Below are 25,137 nucleotides of genomic sequence, written 5' to 3'. Positions count from 1 at the left end.
CGCCTCCATGCTCTGGACACTACGCTGACAGACACAGCAAACCTTCTTGCCACAGCTCGCATTGATGTGCCATCCTGGATGAGCTGCACTACCTGAGCCACTTGTGTGGGTTGTAGACTCCGTCTCCTGCTACCACTAGAGTGAAAGCACCGCCAGCATTCAAAAGTGACCAAAACATCAGCCAGGAAGCATAGGAACTGAGAAGTGGTCTGTGGTCCCCACCTGCAGAACCACTCCTTTATTGGGGGTGTCTTGCTAATTGCCTATAATTTCCGCCTGTTGTCTATTCCATTTGCACAACAGCATGTGAAATGTATTGTCAATCAGTGTTGCTTCCTAAGTGGACAGTTTGATTTCACAGAAGTGTGATTGACTTGGAGTTACATTGTGTTGTTTAAGTGTTCCCTTTATTTTTTTGAGCAGTGTATATATATATATATATATATATTTATTTATTTATAATAAACACTCCAAACAGCCTACCCGACAGCTCGGAGGCGTCCGCATGGTCCTAATTCACCGGTTGCCTCATTTTGTATCATATTCAATGATAAAACTGGGGGGGGACAAAAATGCAACTCAACGTATTATAGCCTCACGCGGACGAAAGCGTAGCAGAGGAAAAAGTTAACTTCTGCAGTGTTCACTGTAAATATATATCGCGCTACGGCGTTCTCAAAACGTATTGCATGAGAAAGTCAGAGGTGCCTCCCCTCTGACCTTCTCCTCTAATGACTTTCATGAAGATTGCGAGGAGAGAGGACGTGAGGAGTCAAGGAAATGCAATTGAGATTCTCCCACTATCAGATCCTGCATCCCACAATGCACCTCTCGCCACTGTCACCATCTCCCTTCAGCCCCTCCTCCTTCCAGCCCAAACCAGAACAGACACAGTTCTTTTAGAACAGCCTATTGTTTTCTCTTTGCAGTACATGTGACTTGTCTTTATGAGAACTCATTTCCAAGACTTGACTGCTACCACACACACAAGCTAACTCCCATAAATACTGTACAATGCACACACACACACACAAAGTCATCTCTCCTCCAGCCTGGCCGCTCAAAAGATGGTCGTCCTTCCCTGGGATTTGTGAGATTATGGACACCAGATGAGTTCTTCTCCTCCCCCAACACACAATCCTTCAAGCCCCTCTCCATAAGCCCATAAAGGGTCTGTGGCTCTTGGCTGGGAGCCTGGAACAAAACCCAGGGGGGGGGGGGGGGCAAATATGGTTGCTTGGGATGTTCATAACCTGACTGGATGCTAGGAGAAGGGGGGATGAGCGTATCAGGGGCTTGGTACAAGGCTCCCCTATTGGGGAAAAAGCCATCAGGATACCTCTCCTATTTTTTCATGGCTGATTGCACAAATACCCCTCACCTCTCCACTGCAACAGCCAACGAATGGTTTACCATCTGCTGTAAATGTGCTGCCATGCATTATCCAGGCAGGTGCTGCAAATTGGTAGTCCATGTTTTAAGTGACCCTCTTACAATGTTTAGACGTTTTGAAACCTTAATTCCTAAATAAACTCATTTTACAACAAACATTTGTGGGGATTCTTAACATGTACATGTATGTGAGAAGAACCACATTCCCCATCTAGTTATTACCATCACCCTCACCTCCTCACCCTCCCCCCATCTCTGCTCTCCCCTCACCTTCACACCTTCTGCTTACAACGTCACTTAGATCTGACTAAATATCGTGGCACTGGGTTCTGGAGTGCTACCCTGCAGCCGTAGCAGTAGCCAAACCAGAGCATGCTGGGTACACAGATGGAGCAGACAGACGGGACAAGGGGGTGAGGGAGGGGGCGCTGCAGTGTTTTGAGAGGTGGGCTGGAGGGGAGGGCGAGGTCGGGCAGCAAGCCACTGCAGCTGGGCCAAGCACAGGGTGATGCAGTCAGTTGTCATACGCAGATGACAGCGGATGTCTGACAGAAGACGTTTCTCACCATCTCCTCATTAAAGGTCCATTTTGTAACTTTCATTCCTAAAACACGCAAGCCCTTCACCTGTTTATAAACCGAGTAGGTCTTAGTGAATCATTTTAGTTGTTATTCTTGGTTAATGTGTCTGAGTCTACATACTCTTTGGACACTAATCAGACCGAACACAAAAAACACTTACTGTTTCCTTTAGGGGTAAGGAGGTTACGGTTAAGCACCCCCCATGGATACCTTTATTAAGGCCAAACAGAAGCCCTTCACTTCAGAGAGCAGCAATAATGAATCTAGTGTCCACTGCAGGCAGACACAGTTAGTACTCATCAGGATCTTTAACAATGTAATCAATAGTCCGATATAAACAGAGATTCTATTGACACGGTTATTCTGAGAACAGAAATGTGGTTAGTTTGGTCTCATTTAGAAAGCTGAGTGATGGAATATTCAATCACACCGTGCCATTATGGTCCGTGGCTGTCATCCTTACAAAGACCAATCTTGTTTTCATTCATCAAATTCATATTGACTATTTCATGCTTCAGTTCCACGATTCTGGTAATAGATTCAAGCAGCTGGTTTGTTTACCTTGTCAAGCTTGTTCTAATTAAGGAAATAAAATGTGCCTGTGCAGAACATTTCTTGCCTCAGAGTGGTAGGTTTTTAAAATATTGTCTTAGACTGCATTTCCTTGGTCTATCTTAAAATAGCCATATCATTATGCCTGAGAAGAACACACTACACATTTAAGTACTTAGCAAGCGTGGTTGTTTGGAATTATGTACAGTGCATGATAGTCTAAAGCGGTCGTAAAAACTCAAATATGTTTAATACTTGAGGGTTCATCGTCTCAAAACATGTCTCTATCAAGTATACTCTATCTGCATTACATCACTAATCTACATCATGTTCCTAAAGGCCATGTATGACCCACGGCCTACTTCACATGGTTTTCCATAGCATGTTAATAACCTGATTCACCCGTCCACAATGTGTAAAGTTCCTCAATAAGCATAATTTACCACACAGATTCAGAGCTGCAGTGCAGCAGAACAGGGCCATTATCTCTGGTAGAATGACCTAATTGTCTGTAAACAGAGGAAACACTGCTGTTGCCAAATCAACCAATAGCCACGAAGCAAAACCCCAGTTTTAGAAGCACGGCAAATTCTCCAGTGTTAAATCAACACAGAGTGTTAAATGTAACACTGGTCCAGTGTCTATACAGGTCCACACTTTTCATTGTTAAATTAACACACTGCTTAGTGTTAATCTGCATTTGCATATTTCCCAGAGTGCCTTGCCTTTAGTAAATTGTAGAGTTACCACCCATGACTGTATTTGTTAGTGACAGAGACATGGTTGTTGCATTCATCCATTTTCAGCCCTGTGGCCTTCACCAAGTGAAATCCTAAGTGAATATGTTATCATAAAAATGTAATTATTTAACACAATACAACACATATTTCATAAGGCCTTATTTTGGGGGCCTAGTTTACCCTAACACAGTAGCCTGAAAGCAAAATCAGGCCTGCAAGTCACATTATTCTGGCTTGTAAAGTGATTTGTAATTACTAATGGAATTCAGCCAGAGTGGGGATATCCAACATTTGGAATTTTTATTCACCCGTAACCTGCATTCTGAATGACTGCCGAGTTGGGAAGACAAAATTATGAGACTACCTAAATCATCTAAACTGGAACAACCATTTCAGTAATGGGTGCAATAAGTCTAAGTAATAGATTGGATTAGTTTAGTAAAATGTATGTTATGTATATTTGAGTAGCATAACATTAATTAATTAATCAAAAACATACATATTCAAAACATTTTTACCTGCAATAGAGCATGCTGGGATATATGATAATGATGAGCATGGATTTGGTTTAACAATGGTTAGTAACACCAACACTGCTTTTTCTTTTAGACCAATGAGTGTTAATTTAACACCTGAATGAACAATAGAAATGTTACACTGAAAAATCAACACTAGTGAACACTGGCCAATTGGCTGTGTGTGTATTATATCAACCAATAAAGTGAGTTAAAAACATTCTGCTTCCCAGGGTGAAGGGTTAGTGGCTTGGACCGGCCAGGGATGCACATGTGGCTCTCATTTCTGACTGGCGGGGAGAGATGCATTATGGGGGTTAGAAGACCACCCCCACCCCCGCTTGGCAGAGGAGTGATGCTCTTATTTAAAGATCGCCTCTGTTTTTCTTTGGTCTATTTTATACAGAAAAAGAAACAGGACAGAAAGGTCTTCCTTGTAAAGAATTTCAAACGGCACGTGTTCAGATATCCTAACACAAAAAAGCAAATAGTTTTTAACAATTATTTTTAATTTCACCTTTATTTAACAAGGTAGGCCAGTTGAGAACAAGTTCTCATTTACAACTGCGACCTGGCCAAGATAAAGCAAAGCAGTGTGACACAAACAACAACACAGAGTTACACATGGAAAAAACAAACGTACAGTCAATAACACAATAGAAAAATCTATATACAGTGTGTGCATATGAGGTAAGATTAGGGAGGTAAGGCAATAAATAGGCCATCGTGGCGAAATAATTACAATTTAGCAATTAAACACTGGAGTGATAGATGTGCAGAAGATGAATATACAAGTAGAGATACTGGGGAGCAAAGGAGCATAGTGCAGTACTGTAGTGCTAGGTTCATTTGCCTTTCCCGGCATGCACAAGCACACACATACAAATAAGCATACACATTTACACACACGCAGCGGCTCTTATAAAACAGAAAATGACCGTCAGAGCCTAGCGCACATAACCAATTCCAACGTTTGGTGAAGTGATTCTCTTTATTACAAAGTCTCTACTCAGCAGCAAGCAGCACAGCAATCTGGAAACATCAAACTAGATTTTAAGAGTCTCTTGCCAACCCACTTCCAACCTCCTATACCCCCTCTCTCTCCCTCCCCCCTTCCTTCCCTCCCACTCTCCTTGGCCAGGCCTGAGGTTCCTTACTTTCTCTCCCAGGCCCTGTAAGACAACCATCAATGCTGTGGTTTGGAGGGCTGGGCAGGGCCGTTGGTCCCACGGGTGTCTCACACACACACACACACACACACACACACACACACACACACACACACACACACACAGTAAAGGTTGTTAAAGACTATAGGCAAGGCGTGCTGCGGGTCTGGAAAGCTACAGTAGAGTAGAGGGAGGGGAAGTGGTGTGTACGTCTACCATGGGAATTGCCAGGGACCTCACAATACGATCTTTTTTACAATACTTAGGTGCCCGATACGATACGTATTGCGATTCTCACGATTCTATATGCATTGTGATTGGATACTGTGATTTTATTGTAATTCGATGTTCCAACCATTTGTCTGCTGCAGAGGGACAAGAACGAGCCATGATAAAAATGAGTTTTGATCAGTCATGGAAATACAAGTGTTGAAAACAAATTGGCTCCATATTTAAAAAGAAGGTGGAGAACAAGCTACGAAGGAAAAATACTGGAGTTTTGGTGCAGGTACAGCCAACTAGCACAAAAATAATATTGCGATATGGTCACAACGATACTATAGGATATATCGTAAAAAATTAGATCCCGATATGTAACTGTATGGATTGTTTCCCCCATCACTTATGAATAATGGTGCCAGTGTGTGGAGGCTAAAATATAGTAACACAATCCCCAGCCTGAATACCCCTTATGAAGGTACTACAAATTCCTTTCACATGAGGTGGGGAAGTATCAAACGCTTTCTCTCATTCCCTCTCACCCACACTATCCCAGGGACTCCATTTGGCTCTACCAGGTAGTTCCACCATTAGCCTGGAAAACCTCATTCTTAGTGGAAAATGCCTTGTGTTTCGTGACAGATGGATAACTCTGGCTGGATTGAGTCATTCCTAAAGTTAAACGTGAAAGTCAGTCAGGCCCTGTTGTGACTAACCATGTCTCTCATTGACTTGTAGTGTTGCGGTTAACATGAAGGGAGGCAGACAAAAGGTAGAGTGAGAGTGATGTGATGAGTCAGCATAGTGACACATGATGATTACATAGAGGGCTACGTCATGAAGCAGGTTAACTCAGTCCCTCTCTACATTTTGACAAAGTTATAGGGTTAAAATACCTGATGGGCTATTCATATACACACACGCAGGCTATATGCACACACACACGCAGGCTATATGCACACACACACCCACACACAAAGATGAGCTGATTTTGTGAGCTAAATATGATCTCTGCTGACATGATCTTCTCAGTACAGGAGATTAATCCAGTCACGGCGACTGATATTGTCTCTCAGACAAATAGACAGTGAGAACAGGAGCCAGGACCATTCCTACTGTGACCCTACCCAGCGTGGTCAGGTCCTTTCTAACACAGGGCTGACAGCAGGCTTTACTGCTATAACCTCTGCTGATGGATGGGCTATAGCTAACAGAGAGCGAGAGAGAGACAGAGCAAGAGACAGAGTGAGAGAGAAAGAGAGAGAGAAAGACAGACAGAAAGAGTAAGAGAGCCTCCCGATTGGCGCAGCTGTCTAAGGCACTACATGCTTGAGGTGTCACTACAGACCCGGGTTCGATCCCAGGCTGTGTCATAGCCTGCCGCAACCGGGAGACACATGAGGGGGCACACAATTGGTCCAGCATCATCCGGGTTAGGGGAGGGTTTGGCCTCCTGGGATTTCCTTGTCCCATCACGCTCTAGCGACTCCTTGTGGCGGGCCGGACTCCTGCAAGCTGATAACGGCTGCCAGCTGTACAGTGTTTCCTCTGACACATTGGTGCGGCTGGCTTCCGGGTTAAGCGAGCAGTGTGTCAAGAAGCAGTGCAGCTTGGCAGGGTCGTGTTTTGGAGGACACATGGCTCTCGACCTTCGCCTCTCTCAAGTCCGTAGAGGAGATGCAGCGATGGGACAAGACTGTAACTACCAATTGGATATCACAAAATTGGGGAGAAAAGGGGAGAGGAGAGAAAAAGAGATCCTCTTCACAACCACTAGGACTATATGACCTGCACACTACAGCAAATACTTCCTTTAGTCTCTTCCAGTGGAACAGATATGACTCAGGTTGAGAACATCTTTGTCTCAATGCGGGGTGATTCAGTTTCAGCAGTATGACAGAGGAGGAAACAGTGGAAAAGTAGATAGGAAAAGAGATTAAAAAAAAGTTCCAATCTAGAACCTAAAAGGGTTCTTCGGCTGTCCCCATAGGAGAACCCATTGAAGAACCATTTATGTTTCCAGGTAGAACATTTTACATTTACATTTTAATCATTTAGCAGATGCTCTTATCCAGAGCGACTTACAGGAGCAATTAGGGTTAAGTGCCTTGCTCAAGGACACATCGGTAGATTTGCACAGAGGGTTTTACAAAAAGGGTTGTCCTATGTGGACAGCCAAAGAACCCTTTTGGAACCCTTTTTTCCCCTAAGTGTACAAAAATAGAAGTGTCTCTTACCTTCACAGATTCTGTCTAGTCGTTGGCGTTTCACTTTGTGTTTGTCGGGCAGAGCCATGTTGGCACTCCTCTCCTCCTATCCTCCTCTGTTCTCTTTTCCTCCTATCGGCCAATCTTTAGGAAGCTAGCACTCTACCCAGAATTCCCCACGAAGCATGCCAACACACCACACACCTGAAACACACAGAGGAAAAAGAGAGGTTACACACACCAATCATCATCAGACCCATCCAAAAGACAATCTAACATGTAGACACTAAATGTGAACATCTGTCCTTTACAGAAGTACATCACTGGGGCCAAGCTTCCTGCAATCCAGGACCTCTATACCAGGCGGTGTCGGAGGAAGGCCCTAAAAATGGTCAAAGACTCCAGCCACCCTAGTCATAGACTGTTCTCTCTGCTACCGCACGGCAAGCGGTACCGGAGCGCCAAGTCTAGGTCCAAGAGGCTTCTAAACAGCTTCTACCCCCAATCCATAAGACACCTGAACATCTAATCAATGCCTACCAAGACAATTTGCATTGCCCCCCCCCTCTTTTACCCTGCTGCTACTCTCTGTTATTATCTATGCATAGTCACTTTAATAACTCTAACTACATGTACATATTACCTCAATTACCTCGACTAACCGGTGCCCCCGCACATTGACTCTGTACCGGTACCCCCTGTATAGCCTCGCTATTGTTATTTTACTGCTGCTCTTGTAAGTAAGCATTTCACTGTGAGTTGTATTCTGTTGTATTCGGTGCATGTGACAAATAACATTTGATGTGATTTTTGATTTGATTTAATGGAACAAGAAATGACAACACAGAGGGAAAAAAAGATGTTCAGATTTCCAGAGTTGCTATTCATCTACTATGGCATTGTCACCTTCAAAAATCTTGATCACATTAAGGAACCAAGGGCTGAGGTGAATTTGGGACCGTTCTCTTTATTGTAAAGGACAGTACCCTGCAAGGACACATGGTGACCAGTAGAGGGAGTGCTATCTCCGAGCGCTGTGCAAAAATCTGACTGTCACGGCCAGACACCAAAAGCAAACAAAAAACACAGACACATGCAGATGAGCGGAACATCAATTAACTCTCAGTGGTCAGAGATTTCCCTGTTCAGAGACGGATTCCCCTCTAAACCCTGAGGCTGAACACAGATACCCCACAGCACACACAAAGATACAGACATGCAAACATGTGCTCTCACCCCCTCACACACATTTAGACAGGCAGCCCAATTCTGATCTTTTTTCAACTAATTGCTATTTTGATTAATCACATCAGATCTTTTCACATCAGATCTTTTTTTACAGCTGACCTGATTGAGCAAAAGACCAATTAGTGAAAAGAAATATCAGAATTGGGCTGCCTGTCTAAACGCAGCTAAAGACACACTTCTACTAAGGCAGCATTTCCCAACCCTGCTCCTCCAGTTCCCCCAACAGCACACACTTCTATTGTAACCCTGGACAAGCACACCTGATTCATCCTGTCAGCTAATCACCAAGCCCTCAATGAGCTGAAGGAGGTGTGTTTGTCCTTGGCTACAATGAAAACGTGTACTGTTTGGGGTACTCGAGGACCAGGGTTGGGAAACACTGCCCTAAGGCACATGTGTCAAACTCTGTTTGGACCCCAGGAAGAGTAGCTGCTACCCCTAATAAATACAAATACAAATTCCACGGAGGCCCGAGTGTCTGCGGGTTTTTGCTCCACCCTTGTACTCGACTGATGAATTAAGGTCACTAATTAGTAAGGAACTTCCCTCACCTGGTTGTCTCTTAATTGAAAGGAAAAAACAAAAACCTGCAGACACTCAGCCCTCTGTGGAATGAGTTTGACACCCCTGCCCTAAGGGTATCCTGTCACACTGTGGAATGTGGGTCAGTTACTCAGCAGACATGGTGACTGTCTCAGCAAAATATAGGCAGGAGGGGAGGAGGGGACCAAGTGAGAGGGAGAAAGATGTGCTGAACTTCACTTTGAAAAGCCATATTAAAAAAGGAAGTAGAAAACAGGAGTAATGGGAAACTAGCAGCATCAGCTTGCCAGGTGTGTGACGTGTAAAGTTCATCTCTCTCTACAGTGATTAGGTTTGACATTTAAACCCTGCACACACACACACACACACACACACACACACACACACACACACACACACACACACTCCGATATTTTCTCACTCCCACCACTTCACAGCCTTTCTCTTCCCTTTATCCTGATTACTGTCTCAGTAATCACTCCATCTCTCCATCTATTCATCTCTCTATCTCGTCATCTTTCTAATCACCCAGCTCATCTCATTTACATCCAAAGCGTTGTCTTGGACTCATAATAACCAGTGGTGGAAAAAGTACCCAATTTTCATACTTGAGCAAAAGGTTACGTTAATTGAAAATTACTCAAGTAAAAGTGAAAGTCACCCAGTAAAATACTACTTGAGTAAAAGTCTAAAAGTACTTGGTTTAAAATATACTTAAGTGTCAAAAGTAAATATAATTGCTAAAATATACTTAAGTATCAAAAGTAAAAGTAGAAATCATTTCTAATTCTTTATATTGAGCAAACGACACGGCACAATTATTTTTTTCTTTTTACTTACAGATAGCCAGGGGCTCACTCCAACACTCAGACATAATCTACATAAATTAGTGAGTCTGCCAGATCAGATGCAGTAGGGACGACAAGGGATTTTCTTTTGATAAGTGCGTGAACTGGACCAGTTCCCTGTCCTGCTAAGCATTCAACATGTAATGAGTACTTTTAGGTGGTAGGGAAAATGTATGGAGTAAAAAGTAAATTTTTGGGGGGAGGAAATGTAGTGGAGTAAAAGTAAAAGTTGTCCAAAATATTGCAGAAACCCCCAAAAATGACTTAAGAAGTACTTTAAAGTATTATTACTTAAGTACTTTACACCACTGATAATAACCTTTAACCCTGTGTTCTAACTGATCAGTGGATTTCTATTGAGGTATTATTGTGTGTGTCGTATCTGGGATCTCCCAGAGAAGCCATAGTGAAATATTGGCTTCTCTAATGCTGACAGGCCTGGCTGATGCGGCCCACATGACTCACAGCGAAGGGAGAGCTGTGACCACACTGGTCTGGAAAGGAGGGCATTTGTTAATGCAATATTCGCTCAGAATTTGTGCGACTAGTTTCTCTCAAATGTTTGTCCTCGGGGGTTGAGACCTCTCAATGTATGGCAGCACTCGGGGGCTGTGTGTGGCTGAGCGTGTGGGTGTTTCAGTGAGAAAGACACCGGGGAGAGCCAAACAGTAAAAACAAAGCCCACTTCACAGCCCTCTTCATTGTCGACAACATCAAAGAGCCATTCCAGATTCTGAAGTAAGGAGGACTTGGAGAGTTAGATATTACCCAGACTAGACGGGTCAAGCCTTCCTGGCTTTCCTTACAAAAATAGTTTGGCTAAAAAAGTTGAAAAAGGAGAAAATTCTGCTCTGTTCTTTGTCTCAGTGTCATCTAAAATCAAATCTTATTGGTCACAGACACATATTTAGCAGATGTTATTGCGGGTGTATTAAGACGAGAAATGTTGGAGTCTGGAGTATGTATAAATATATACAGTACCAGTCAAAACTTTGGACACACCTACTCATTCAAGGGTTTTTCTTTATTTTTTACTATTTTCTACATTGTAGAATAATAGTGAAGACATCAAAACTATGAAATAACACATATGGAATCATGTAGTAACCAAAAAAGTGTTAAACAAATCAAAATATATTTTATATTTTATATTCTTCAAAGTAGCCACCCTTTGCCATGATAATCGCTTTGCACACTCTTGGCATTCTCTCAACCAGTTTCATGAGGAATGCTTTTCCAACAGTCTTGAAAAAGTTCCAACATATACTCAGCACTTTTTGGCTGCTTGTGGTCCAACTCATCCCAAACCATATCAACTGAGTTGATGTTGGGTGATTGTGATTGTTATCTGATGCAGCACTCCATCACTCTCTTTCTTGGTCAAATAGCCCTTACACAGCCTGGATGTGTGTTTTGTTGAAAAACAAATTATAGTCCACTAAGTGCAAACCAGATGGGATGGCGTATCGCTGCAGAATGCTGTGGTAGCCATGCTGGTTAAGTGTGCCTTGAATTCTAAATAAATCACTGACAGTGTCATGAGCAAAACACACCCACACCATCACACCTCCTCCTCCATGCTTCACGGTGGGAACAACACATGCTGAGATCATCCGTTCACCTACTCTGCGTCTCACAAAGACTGATTTACGCAGTCTCCTCTGAACAGTTGATGTTACCTCTTCAGCAGTGGTGACTCTGGGTCTTCCTTTCCTGCGGCGGTCCTCATGAGAGCCAGTTTCATCATAGCGCTTGATGGTTTTTGCAACAGTACTTGAAGAAACTTTCAAAGCTATTGTGATTTTCCGTATTGACTGACCTTCATGTCTTAAAGTTATGATGGACTGTTGTTTCTCTTTGCTTATTTGAGCTGTTCTTCCCATAATATGGACTTGGTCTTTAACCAAATAGGGCTATCTTCTGTATACCACCCCTACCTTGTCACAACACAACTGATTGGCTCAAACGCGTTAAGAAGGAAAGAAGTTCCAAAAAATTTACTTTTAACAAGGCACACCTGTTAATTGAAATGCATTTCAGGTGACTACCTCATGAAGCTGGTTGAGAGAATACCAAGAATGTGCAAAGCTGAACAAAATATGAACGCAACATGCAACAATTTCAACGATTTTACTGAGCTACAGCTCATATAAGGAAATTAGTCAATTGAAATCAATTAATTGGCCCTAATCTATGGATTTCACATGACTGGGCAGGGGTGCAACCGTGGGTGGGCCTGAGAGGGCATAGGCCTACTCACTTGGGAGCCAGGCCCAGCCAATCAGAATATGATTGTACGTATGTTGTTCAGAGAGGCCAAAGCTACGGTCCTAGAGAGATGATAAATAGTGTCAGTGATGGTCAAGAGCCTTCCCTGGGGTCACAGAGGAGGTGATGGCCAGGGATGTAGTGGAGCATTAACATATATAATACATGGGTGAAAGGTCATGAAACTATCTCTTTGATGGACACAATGTTAGACCCACTCCACTGAAAAGGCCGAAATGTCAACTCCGTTGAGAAGGTTGAAGGGTCAACATCAACAACGTTTGAGTGGAGAACTAACCAGGAGAGGGTCAGAGGAAACAGTCACTCAGAAGCCCTTATTGAATACACTGGTGAGCTGTAACTCTAAGTGGACTTATGGAACTAAACAATTACAGGGGCTTATTCTGACAGAAATACACAGAGGTACAGGCTGGGAAAATAGTGTTGACCCCCCCCTCCCCCCCCACACACACACACAAATACAAATAAGTGTCCAAGCACACATACAAACACACACAGTCATACAGAAGTTTCCAAGCAAACACATACACAAAAACGCACATAGCCTCTGGGATTGTCCAAGTCCACTGCCAAGTGCTCAGCAACAATTTCCTGAGTGGGCTCACAGGAAGAGCTCTTTTAAAAGAGCTGAGAACCTGATTCAGGGAGAACACAGGTCTCTGGCCCAAAGAAAACACACACACACACACACACACACACACACACACACACACACACACACACACACACACACACACACACACACACACACACACACACACACACACACACACACACACACACACACACACACACACACACACACACACACACACACACACACACACACATATTCATCACCACACCACTTTGGCTGTTTCTGCACTTTCAGCACTCCCCTTCCCTCTTTTAACTAACACCCTACTAACTACCTCTCACAGTACCCTCAATACAGTCAGCCAAGCACAACACAGTAGGGATAGAATAACAAGAATCAGCTGGGAAATAAGACAATACACACACACACATCAGTGTCTGTTGGAGTTTCTACACTCTTAGAAAAAAAGGTGCTATCTAGAACCTAAAAGGCTTCTTCAGCTGTTTCCATAGGAGAACCCTTTGAAGAACCCTATTTGGTTCCCGGTAGAACCCATTGGATTCCATTTGAACCCTTTCCACAGAGGGTTCTACCTGGAACCCAAAAGGGTTCTACCTGGAACCCAAAAGGCTCCTCCTTTGCCGAAGAACTCTTTTGTAACCTTTTTTTCTAAGAGTGTAGAGGTGCAGTGGTTTGTTTTGGCACCTTCACCATTAAACATTTGACCGTGTCAGATCTCACACGTTGTGCTGGTCTGGCACAGGGGGCAGTTGTTTTAACCAGGGAGGTACTGAGCATGTGGATGTGTGGTCATGTAAAATCAACTACATATAACGCACACACACAGGGATGTTGACATATAAGCTTAAAATGGATACCATGCTATAAGGCTACAAAATGGATGGGGAGGTCATACGCACACAGTGTGTAGTATCACAGATGCGTCTTTGTGACCACTATAAGCAATTGAGCTGGCTTTTGATGACAGTGACACCACTTTAAAAGATCCACTAGTGATAAATCATGAGTAGGTAGGTCACCACAATTAATGGAGCAAAATGTATTCACTTTTATCCCAAATTCTTCCCAGATGATGTGTTTAACAGGGAGACGCCAAATCTGGGAGAAACATTTCAATCTCTGAAGAGTGATATCAAGTTTTCTTCAAACTACTACACACTAAAATCTCTCTATTTTCTTACCCACACTCCCTCTTGCTCTTTCTTTTTATGAGAGACGTAAGATGAAAGCCAGCTGCCCAATGTCAGGGGAGACCAGGCACAGAAAGAAGTCTTTGTGAATATCAAAAAATTAGGTAGAGAAGGAAAGGAGAGAAAAAAAATGGTGAAAGCTAAACTACCCAGGAGGCCTAGTCCGTGTGGGCGATATTACAGGCTCAACGTGACACCATACTTCGAGAGAGAGAATGAGAGGGAGGGAGAGAGAGAGAGAGAGAAAAAGAGGGGGGAGGGGTAGAAGGAGGGGAGGGTAGAATCTCGTGGGACTAGTTCTCTGTAGGAAACGTCTAGAATGTCGGTGGGTTTTGACTAAAAGTCAGTGAACACATCAGGAGGGATGAAGGATGAAATAAAACTACAAATATCATCCTGAACTACCAGGTGTACACATGTAATATCCCCTTCAGATAGAGCTGTACCACTGAGAGAGACAGCAAGAAACCAATGACAAATGTGTTATACCTGTATATTCATCCAGCAACACCGTGACTGCTAAGTAAATTATGGAAAAAAAATGCATATTTGTTTGGCGACAAACTGATAAGAATGGCGCTGATGAAATGGTAGTTGCTATGAGACAGAGAAGGCAGGGGAGTAGAGAAGGTGGTGTGGGGGGGATTCTGGCCTACCATTGTTCATTGTCCAGAGTGCTGCTTTCTCCTCCTGTAATCAGAGACAGAAAACAGAGCTTCCCAGGAGGTATCTGTCCGGTAGAAGAACTTCGTAGCGGAGCTCATGGAAACAACTGCTGTGTTTGCCAAGTGTGCCCACTCATAAATATGTGTATACTGTATGAACATAACTGCAGTGAGGATCCAGAAATATGTGTATACTGTATGAACATAACTGAAGTGAGGATCCAGAAATATGTGTATACTGTATGAACATAACTGAAGTGAGGATCCAGAAATATGTGTATACTGTATGAACATAACTGAAGTGAGGATCCAGAAATATGTGTATACTGTATGAACATAACTGAAGTGAGGATCCAGAAATATGTGTATACTGTATGAACATAACTGAAGTGAGGATCCAGAAATATGTGTATACTGTATGAACATAACTGAAGTGAGGATCCAGAAATATGTGTATACTGTATGAACATAACTGAAGTGAGGATCCAGAAATATGTGTATACTGTATGAACATAACTGAAGTGAGGATCCAGAAATATGTGTATACTGTATGAACATAACTGAAGTGAGGATCCAGAAATATGTGTATACTGTATGAACATAACTGAAGTGAGGATCCAGAAATATGTGTATACTGTATGAACATAACTGAAGTGAGGATCCAGAAATATGTGTATACTGTATGAACATAACTGAAGTGAGGATCCAGCAACGAAACAAAGCCAGACCCATTTCTGCCCTTTCAGAAGTATCCTTACTATATGCTACAGCATTAACAGTTGAGAGAACAGTTTAAACTTGATATATCAGCCTAGTTACTGGTGAGTGATATTCCTGAAAGTGCAGGATGGCAGAAAAATAAAAATAAAATAGAAAAGAGAGAATAGAAAAGGGAGTAAGGAGGTTTCTATCTGGTCTCATTAAATGGAGGTAGTTCAGGCTCCGAGGGCCACGTAAAGCTGTCATTCAGACCAGTGATTTAAACCTCTCTACTGCCTCCAATCCCAACCACTATATGCTTCCAATTACTGCTCTCCTTCTCCGTTGCTCTCTTCATCATCCTCAATCTCCCTCATTCTCCTTGTCCTGTCAGCATCTGGCCACATCACTCCTTTTATTTCCTCTTTGCTCCCCTGCATCCCTTTTGCATTTTTCCCTCTCTCTCCCCTTTTCTTTCCTCCATCTTTCAACCCCCTTCTTTCTTTCTTTCTTTCTTTCTTTCTTTCTTTCTTTCTTTCTTTCTTTCTTTCTTTCTTTCTTTCTTTCTCTCTTTCTTTCTTTCTTTCTTGTTGACAAAGTGCTCTGTCCATCTCTCGTCCTCCCTGTCTCCTCCTCTCGCGATTCTAAATGTAATGGGACTGCAGCATACAAACTGCTGACTCGGGCTAATGCGCAATTTTCTAATAATGCCTGTTCGTTTAAGTCACACAGGAAATGCATAATGGTGGCATTATTTTGTGCAGCCTGTTAGGTCACTAAATCACTGACGCCTGTTTTTCCTCAGTGCAGCTTTTACGACTAATAAACTCAAATAAAGTGTTCCATGAACACTCTCCTGAGAAAAAATGACATTTCCACATGCCTTTTTAGCCAACGCAGAGTGAGTATGTTAACTAGATGTATTCACAGTTGGTGCTATTCAGAAACCTGACAGATGGATGCTGCATAGCATTACACCTTGAACTGCTAGTAAAAGTCCTGCACACAGATCTCAACCATACTGTAATCATGGCTGTCTGACTAACATGCAATGTATGTACTAAGATTGAGGTGGAGCTGATTGAAAAGTACACACACATACAAACACACACACACACACACACACACACCAAGCTAGATGACAGGTGAGAAGCTGTGCTGTCGATCATGACTTTATTACAGTTATAAAACCTTCCTGGGTTATTTTCTTCTAGAGCATTTTCCTCACTTAGAACCAATTTCTTCTACCTGCACAGTGCACACTGTCCTGCTCATAGGAGCATCATGAGGTTCAGTCTACAGCCCAGCACATGAATGGTGGCTAACAGTGCCTGGTTAAACCCTGAGCAGAGGAGATAGTCAAGCCCACATCTCTTAAAAGTCACCAGGGGATAGGAGGACAAGGGAAATTCTTTGAAGCTTTAGTATAAAGGCAGTCGACTTGACCCAAGGGGTCGTCCTCTTAGGCTAAATGAAAGGGCAGAGGAGAGAACAGTGCACCACCAACCTAGATGAACACCAACCAACCAGCCATAGCCATGACGAATCTCCACACTCTGACTTCCTGTTTCCTTTGTGTGAAATGATTCTGTCAGGTTCAGCTGGGCTGTGAGAATGGCAGCTGATGCACAGACACAAACATGCAGCCAGACAGACGTGCTGGGCTGGGGTCTGGGGATAAGGTTGGTATAGCTCCAGGGAGGGGTGGGGGAGTCTGAGAAAAACAGCCCAGCAGAGAGGTGCTAAGGCTGGGGAGTGTAACTCTGAGAGGAGGGTGGTGCTGGTGCTGATGGAGGAAAATCAGTGTACCATGAGGCTGAATCATTTGTATCCACTTACAGTTTGCCCAGCGCTGTTTTGTTGCAGCCTGAAAAGAGCTTGATTCAGTGTCTAAAGGCTTTGTTTCAGCTGCACCTGTAGTTGAGTGCTCCTATTTATCTATTTTCCTGGCATAATAGTGTGTGTGTGTGTGTGTGTGTGTGTGTGTGTGTGTGTGTGTGTGTGTGTGTGTGTGTGTGTGTGTGTGTGTGTCGTTCTCTTTTTGCTGGCCAGTCGGCAGAGTACACGCCCTCTCTCCAATAGTGTGTATTTGCGCGCCGGTGCGTTCCTGTGTGTGTGTTCATGCATATGTGTGTAGCAGAAAGGAGGTGTGTATTGTGGTGGAGAGTGTCAGGGCACAGTGCCCTCTCAGTGTGAGCGGATTCATGAACCGCCGTGTAGCAGGCAGGTTAATTACACTGGAATGCTTCCCTGACCAGCGACAGAGGCTGAACACAACAGATACCACAGAGAATGCCACATTGAATGCCTGGGAAAGACAAGGTGACCTTTAACCACAGACAGACTGAGATTAACAGCAACAGAGATAAAGTTGGAGTGAAACAGAGAAAGAGCAGACAAGGACACAGGCTTGGAAAGGTGTGAAGTGAGTGAGAAATAGAATGTCTGACAAAGTTGTCAAAGGTGAAAGACAAAGAGAGGATAAGAAAAATGTATGATGAATGGAGATAAGAGTGGTATTTCTGTAGTCTCCATTTCAAACAAAATCTGCTGAATTGTTTATCTTCCTTTGTCCTTATCAAATGATCCAGGAAAGTGGCTCTGGTTCATACGTCATGATATTACTCCTAAAATAACAACGCTATAGAAATACTTTCCCCAGTCTGAAAGTGTGTTTGGCTAGGATTAACGACCTGGCTAAAGACACTAACAACCTTGTGCTTCTAAGCTAATGACTAACAATTTGATTGACATTATAGGTCATGTTACAATTAGGACTGGGCGATATATCGAATTCATTTGATTCATTTGAATGTATGTTTTAGCGCAATGTTCCGAATGCCTGTATTGCAAGAATCCATTTTTTGGGGGTTTGATGTTGTTTTTATGAGCGTTGTCTTTTTGGTCTCGTCTCCTTCTCTCCTTCTGTGCACCTTCCCAATCGCACAGACACCAAGCTACTCCCCCTGCCACTGACAACAACAAAGACGAAATATCACTTCTTCCTCTCTGACAACAAGCAGGTTCAACTAGGCTTGGGCGGTATCCAAATTGTCATACCTTCATATCGACATTGTGCCATACTGGGATATTCGATATTTTGGGCTCCCGAGGGGCGCAGCGGTCTAAGGCACTGCATCTCAGTGCAAGAGGCGTCACTATAGTACCTGGTTTGAATCCAGGCTGTATCACATCCGGCTATGGGGAGTCCCACAGGGCGGTGCACAATTGGCCGAGTGTCGCCGGAGTAGGCTGTCATTGTAAATAAGAACTGACTTGCCTAGTTAAATAAAAAAAATATTGACACTAAACACAAGGGCTGCTGTTTTCAAACCCCACAACTCTGTAATCAGAAGGTTAGCAATGCTAACAAGTAAATGTAGAATCCCATAGAGAATGCTAACTAAATGCTAACGGGTGCCGTTTCAGACCTAAACCGTTTCAGACCTAAACTATAGAAGTAACTCAAAAATGCTACTCACAGTTAATTTTTTTTTTTTTTAACCTTTATTTAACCAGGAAAAGCCCATTGAGACATTGAGACCCAGAGTCTCTATTTCAAGGGAGACCTGGCCAAGAAGGCAGCAACTATCAATACATTACAGAATTAAAACATTCAACAATACAACAACATGATCTAGCCTAAAAAAAGCATTTACACTCCTCTGTAACAGAGTCTCCCATCAAAATGTTACATTTATTCAGTGGCACTAACACATCTACAGTAGATGAAGCATGGATTGTAGACTATTCCATGCCTCTGGTGCACAAGACGAGAAGGCAGTCTTGCCTAATACTGTAAATGTCCTGGGGAATTTAAGTAGCAACCACCTAGCAGATTGGGTATGGTAACTGCTGGTTACCACCTGTTGCTGACAAGTGTATAAAATCAAGCACACCGCCATGCAATCTCCATAGACAAACATTGGCAGTAGAATGGCCTTACTAAAGAGCTCAGCGACTTTCAACGTGGCACCGTCATAGGATGCCACCTTTCCAACAAGTCAGTTTGTCAAATGTATGCCCTGCTAGAGCTGCCCCGGTCAACTGTAAGTTGCTGTTATTGTGAAGTGGAAACGTTTAGGAGATACAACGGCTCAACCACGAAGTGGTAGGCCACACAAGCTCACAGCACTGGACAGGCGAGTGCCGAAGCGCATAAAAATAGTCTGTCCGAGCTTCCCGAGTGGTGCAGCGGTCCAAGGCACTGCGTTGCAGTGGTAGAGGCGCCAGTACAGACCCGGGTTCGATCCCAGGGTTTGTCGCAGCCGGCCGCAACCGTGAAGTCCATGAGGCGGCGCACAACTGGCCCAGCGTCGTCCGGGTCAGGGGAGGGTTTGACCGGCCAGGATGTCCTTGTACCATCACGCTCTAGCGACTCGTGGCGGCCCGGCCGCATGCACACTGATTTCGGTCGCAGTTGTACGGTGTTTCCTCTGACACATTGGTGCGGCTGGCTTCCGGGTTAAGCGAGCAGTGCGTCAAGAAGCAGTGCGGCTTGGCAGGGTCGTGTTTCAGAGGACGCATGGCTTTCGACCTTCAGCTGTCCTGAGTCCGTACAGGAGTTGCAGCAATGGGACAAGACTGTAACTACCAATTGGATATCACAAAATTGGGGTAAAAAATATATATATTTTTTAATTGTCTCTCCTTGGCTGCAATACTCACTACCGAGTTCCAAACTGCCTGTGGAAGCAACGTCAGCACAATAACTGTTGGTCGGGAGCTTCATTAAATGGGTTTCCATGGCCGAGCAGCTGCACACAAGCATAAGATCCCCATGCTCAACGCCAAGCGTCGGCTGGAGTGGTGTAAAGCTGGCCACCATTGGACACTGGAGCAGTGGAAACACGTACTCTGGAGTGATGAATCACGCTTCACCATCTGGCAATCCGACGGACTAATCTGGGTTTGGCGGATGCCAGGAGATCGCTACCTGCCCCAAAGCATAGTGCCAACAGTAAAGTTTGGTGGAGGAATAATGCCCTGGGGCTGTATTTCATGGTTCTGGCTTTGCCCCTTAGCTCCAGTGGAGGAAAATCTTAAAGCTACAGAATACAATGACATTCTAGACGATTCTGTGCTTCCAACTTTGAGGCAACATTTTGGGGAAGGCCCTTTCCTGTTCAGTATGACAATGCCCCCGTGCACAAAGTGAGGTCCATACAGAAATGGTTTGCCGAGATCGGTGTGGAAGAACTTGACTGGCCTGCACAGAGCCCTAACCTCAACCCCATCGAACACCACGGAATGCCGACTGCGAGCCAGACCTAATCACCCAACATCAGTGCCCGACCTCACTAATGCTAATGTGGCTGAATTGAAGCACGTCCCCGCAGCAATGTTCCAACATCTAGTGGAAAGCCTTCCCAGAAGAGTGGAGGCTGTTATAGCAGCAAAGGGGGGGACCAACTTCATATTAATGCCCATGATTTTGGAATGATATGTCCGACGAGCAGGTGTCCACATACTTTTGGTCATGTAGTGTAGCTTACTACCTACTAAATTAGCAAACCAAATGCACAACCGCAGAGCATTTAACACATTTTAGACAGTTAACTTAATAGTTATAAGATATCTAGCTGGCAAACATTTAGTTGTAAATTCCATACTGTAATTAGATCCCATGGCGCATGCTGCACAACAGTGAGTGACTAACAAGGCTCCGTCCGGTCTCTCGTCATTGTATGCTTGTTAAACCCCACGTGACACGTGACTGGGGACTACAGTAATGTGACACGTTAAATGAAGAACGTAATGTTCTTCAACTCCTAACGTATTGCACAAGTTAACTGCAGGTACTTCCTTAAAATGGAGCTACAAACATTCAAATGTAGAAAAATATATATATAAAACAATTGTTTTAACGGTATTGACGGTATTGAAAAACCATCCGTGGCTTTTCCCAAATACCCCGGTATACGGTATATATACGGTATACCGCCCAAGCCTAGTTTCAACTTGCTATTTGTATTTGACGTTTGGTCCAATAGAATTGGTCGATTCCCTTTCTAACGATACCCTTTTTATGTCTCAACTCCAAATGTCTAGAACAGAGCAGACCCTACTAAAACGAGAGTATCAATGAACATGATTGTGGAAAGGTTATGCTCAGTTTCTGTGTTACCATGTACCGCAACAGCATTTTAGCCACATACTGTTATGTGCTAGCTGTTAGTATGTGTTTTATAAATGTGCAATGAGCAGAAAAATACGCATTTATATAGGGCATTGGCAACTCGTTCTCATCTTCATATCCAGGTGGGCCACTTGATTTCTACATCTAACAAAGTGAACAGGCCATGTTGTTCAAACAGTTGGAGACAGGCAGGAGGGTGTATTCATAACAGTTCAACTGTTCTACCTGGTTAGCAAGCAAATAGATGCAGGTTGGCTAGACTTTACATATAAAGATTAGCTGGCTACTCACTAGCAAGTGGGCTTGTGCTTGAGAGATTGTTTATGAGACCCGTATTAATGTTCTATAATGCCTGTTACCAGAAGGTGGACATTATTACTGTATGTGCATGGATCTGGTTACATTTGAAACAAAAAGGGCATTTTCATAGACAGACTTGGAAGCCAGATCAATAATTATTGTAAAAAAAAACAAAAAAAACTGTTTAAACAATTTTGATTAAATAATTTAATTATTAGTGGGTCTTATGGTTGTGGAAGGCTTCAATTTAGCCCAAGTATACTTTTACAAGCTCTGTATTCATTAGATTATTCCTGACTGTTTGAAATGCGGTGTATTGACCTTTAATTGCGCAACAAAGCAGTATATCTTAAAATGCCCATAAGTTTGAAAGAAATTGAGATAGGATTTTTAGGCCATATTGCCCAGCCCTAGTTGGGTGTGTGGCATACCTTAATATACAGTATGCTTTGTCAGCAGATTCCTGCACACAGCCACAGAGCATGGCAATCACGGATACTAATGGACTCCTCTGTCTAACATCATCCTATAGTTAATGGAGTTTATTTTAGCTCTATTGAGCTACACAGTACTGTACTGTAGGGCTATATTTTGTAATTGTGGAGACTGGAGAGTTAACTTCAGTAGAACCTACAGTCGTGGCCAAAAGTTTGGAGAATGACACAAATATTAATTTCCACAAAGTTTGCTGCTTCAGTGTCTTTATATATTTTTGTCAGATGTTACTATGGAATACTGAAGTATAATTACAAGCATTTCATAAGTGTCAAAGGCTTTTATTGACAATTACATGAAGTTGATGCAAAGAGTCAATATTTGCAGTGTTGACCCTTCTTTTTCAAGACCTCTGAAATCCACCCTGGCATGCTGTCAATTAACTTCTGGGCCACATCCTGACTGATGGCAGCCCATTCTTGCATAATCAATGCTTGGAGTTTGTCAGAATTTGTGGGTTTTTGTTTGTCCACCCGCCTCTTGAGGATTGACCACAAGTTCTCAATGGGATTAAGGTCTGGGGAGTTTCCTGGCCATGGACCCAAAATATCGATGTTTTCTTCCCCGAGCCACTTAGTTATCACTTTTGCCTTATGGCAAGGTATTCCATCATGCTGGAGAAGGCATTGTCCGTCACCAATCTGTTCCTGGATGGTTGGGAGAAGTTGTTCTCGGAGGATGTGTTGGTACCATTCTTTATTCATGGCTGTGTTCTTAGGCAAAATTGTGAGTGAGCCCACTCCCTTGGCTGAGAAGCAACCCCACACATGAATGGTCTCAGGATACGTTACTGTTGGCATGACAGAGGACTGATGGTAGCGCTCACCTTCTCTTCTCCGGACAAGCTTTTTTCCAGATGCCCCAAACAATCGGAAAGGGGATTCATCAGAGAAAATGACTTTACCCCAGTCCTCAGCAGTCCAATCCCTGTACCTTTTGCAGAATATCAGTCTGTCCCTGATGTTTTCTCCTGGAGAGAAGTGGCTTCTTTGCTGCCCTTCTTGACACCAGGCCATCCTCCAAAAGTCTTTGCCTCACTGTGCATACAGAGGCACTCACACCGGCCTGCTGCCATTCCTGAGCAAGCTCTGTACTGGTGGTGCCCCGATCCCGCAGCTGAATCAACTTTAGGAGACGGTCCTGGCGCTTGCTGGACTTTCTTGGGCGCCCTGAAGCCTTCTTCACAACAATTGAACCGCTCTCCTTGAAGTTCTTGATGATCCGATAAATTGTTGATTTAGGTGCATTCTTACTGGGAGCAATATCCTTGCCTGTGAAGCCCTTTTTGTGCAAAGCAATGATGACAGCACGTGTTTCTTTGCAGGTAACCATGGTTGACAGAGGAAGAACAATGATTCCAAGCACCACCCTCCATTTGAAGCTTCCAGTCTGTTATTCTAACTCGAACTCTCCAGCCTTGTCCTCATCAACACTCACACCTGTGTTAACAAGAGAATCACTGACATGATGTCAGCTGGTCCTTTTGTGGAAGGGCTGAAATGTAGTGGAAATGTTTTTGGGGGATTCAGTTCATTTGCATGGCAAAGAGGGACTTTGCAATTAATTGCAATTCATCTGATCACTATTCATAACATTCTGGAGTATATGAAAATTTCCATCATACAAACTGAGGCAGCAGACTTTGTGAAAATTAATATTTGTGTCATTCTCAAAACTTTTGGCCACGACTGTACACTACCATTCAAAGGTTTGGGGTCACTTAGAAATGTCCTTGTTTTCCATGAAAACATACATGAAATGAGTTGCAAAATTAATAGGAAATATAATAAAGACGTTGACAAGGTTATAAATAATGATTTTTTATTTAAATAATTGTGTCCTTCAAACTTTGCTTTCGTCAAAGAATCCTCCATTTGCAGCAATTACAGCCTTGCAGACCTTTGACATTCTAGTTGTCAATTTGTTGAGGTAATCTGAAGAGATTTCACCCCATGCTTCCTAAAGCACCTCCCACAAGTTGGACTGGCTTGACGTGCACTTCTTACGTACCATACGGTCAAGCTGCTCCCACAAAAGCTGAATAGAGTTGAGATCTGGTGACTGTGCTGGCCACTCCATTATAGACAGGATACCAGCTGACTGCTTCTTCCCTAAATAGTTCTTGCATAGTTTGGAGCTGTGCTTTGGGTCATTGTCCTGTTATAGAAGGAAATTGGCTCAAATTAAGCACCGTCCACAGGGTATGACATGGCGTTGCAAAATGGAGTGATAGCCTTCTTTCTTCAAGATCCCTTTTATCCTGTACAAATCTCCCACTTTACCACCACCAAAGCACCCCCAGACCATCACATTGCCTCCACCATGCTTGACAGAAGGCGTCAAGCACTCCTCCAGCATCTTTTCATTTTTTCTGCATCTCACGAATGTTCTTCGTGATATGAACACCTCAACCTTAGATTCGTCTGTCCACTGTCCTCAACACTTTTTTCCAATCTTCCTCTGTCCAGTGTCTGTGTTCTTTTGCCCATCTTAATCTTTTATTTTTATTAGCCAGTCTGAGATACGTCTTTTTCTTTGCAACTCTGCCTAGAAGGCCAGCATCCCATAGTCGTCTCTTCACTGTTGATGTTGAGACTGGTGTTTTGCGGGTACTATTTAATGAAGTTGCCAGTTGAGGACTTGTGAGGCATCTGTTTCTCAAACTAGACACTCTAATATACTTGTCCTCTTGCTCAGTTGTGCACCGGGGCATCCCACTCCTCATTCTATTCTGGTTAGAGGCAGTTT

At 43.4% G+C, this 25,137-nt stretch overlaps 1 protein-coding gene across 1 annotated transcript in view; it reads right to left on the bottom strand.

The window, feature by feature from the left end:
• LOC106577038 (C-terminal-binding protein 2) overlaps positions 1–25,137 on the bottom strand; it is a 101,546-nt gene that overhangs the window by 67,825 nt on the left and 8,584 nt on the right. The window contains exon 2 of the mRNA XM_045700861.1: positions 7,406–7,579. Coding sequence (XP_045556817.1) covers positions 7,406–7,463 — 58 coding nt within the window. The 5' untranslated portion in view covers positions 7,464–7,579. The remainder of the gene's footprint in view (positions 1–7,405; positions 7,580–25,137) is intronic.

Source organism: Salmo salar, chromosome ssa18 (genome assembly GCF_905237065.1).
Source record: "Salmo salar chromosome ssa18, Ssal_v3.1, whole genome shotgun sequence".
In the NCBI taxonomy this organism is placed as follows: Eukaryota; Metazoa; Chordata; class Actinopteri; order Salmoniformes; family Salmonidae; genus Salmo; species Salmo salar.
This window is presented reverse-complemented; position numbering and strand designations above follow the sequence as displayed.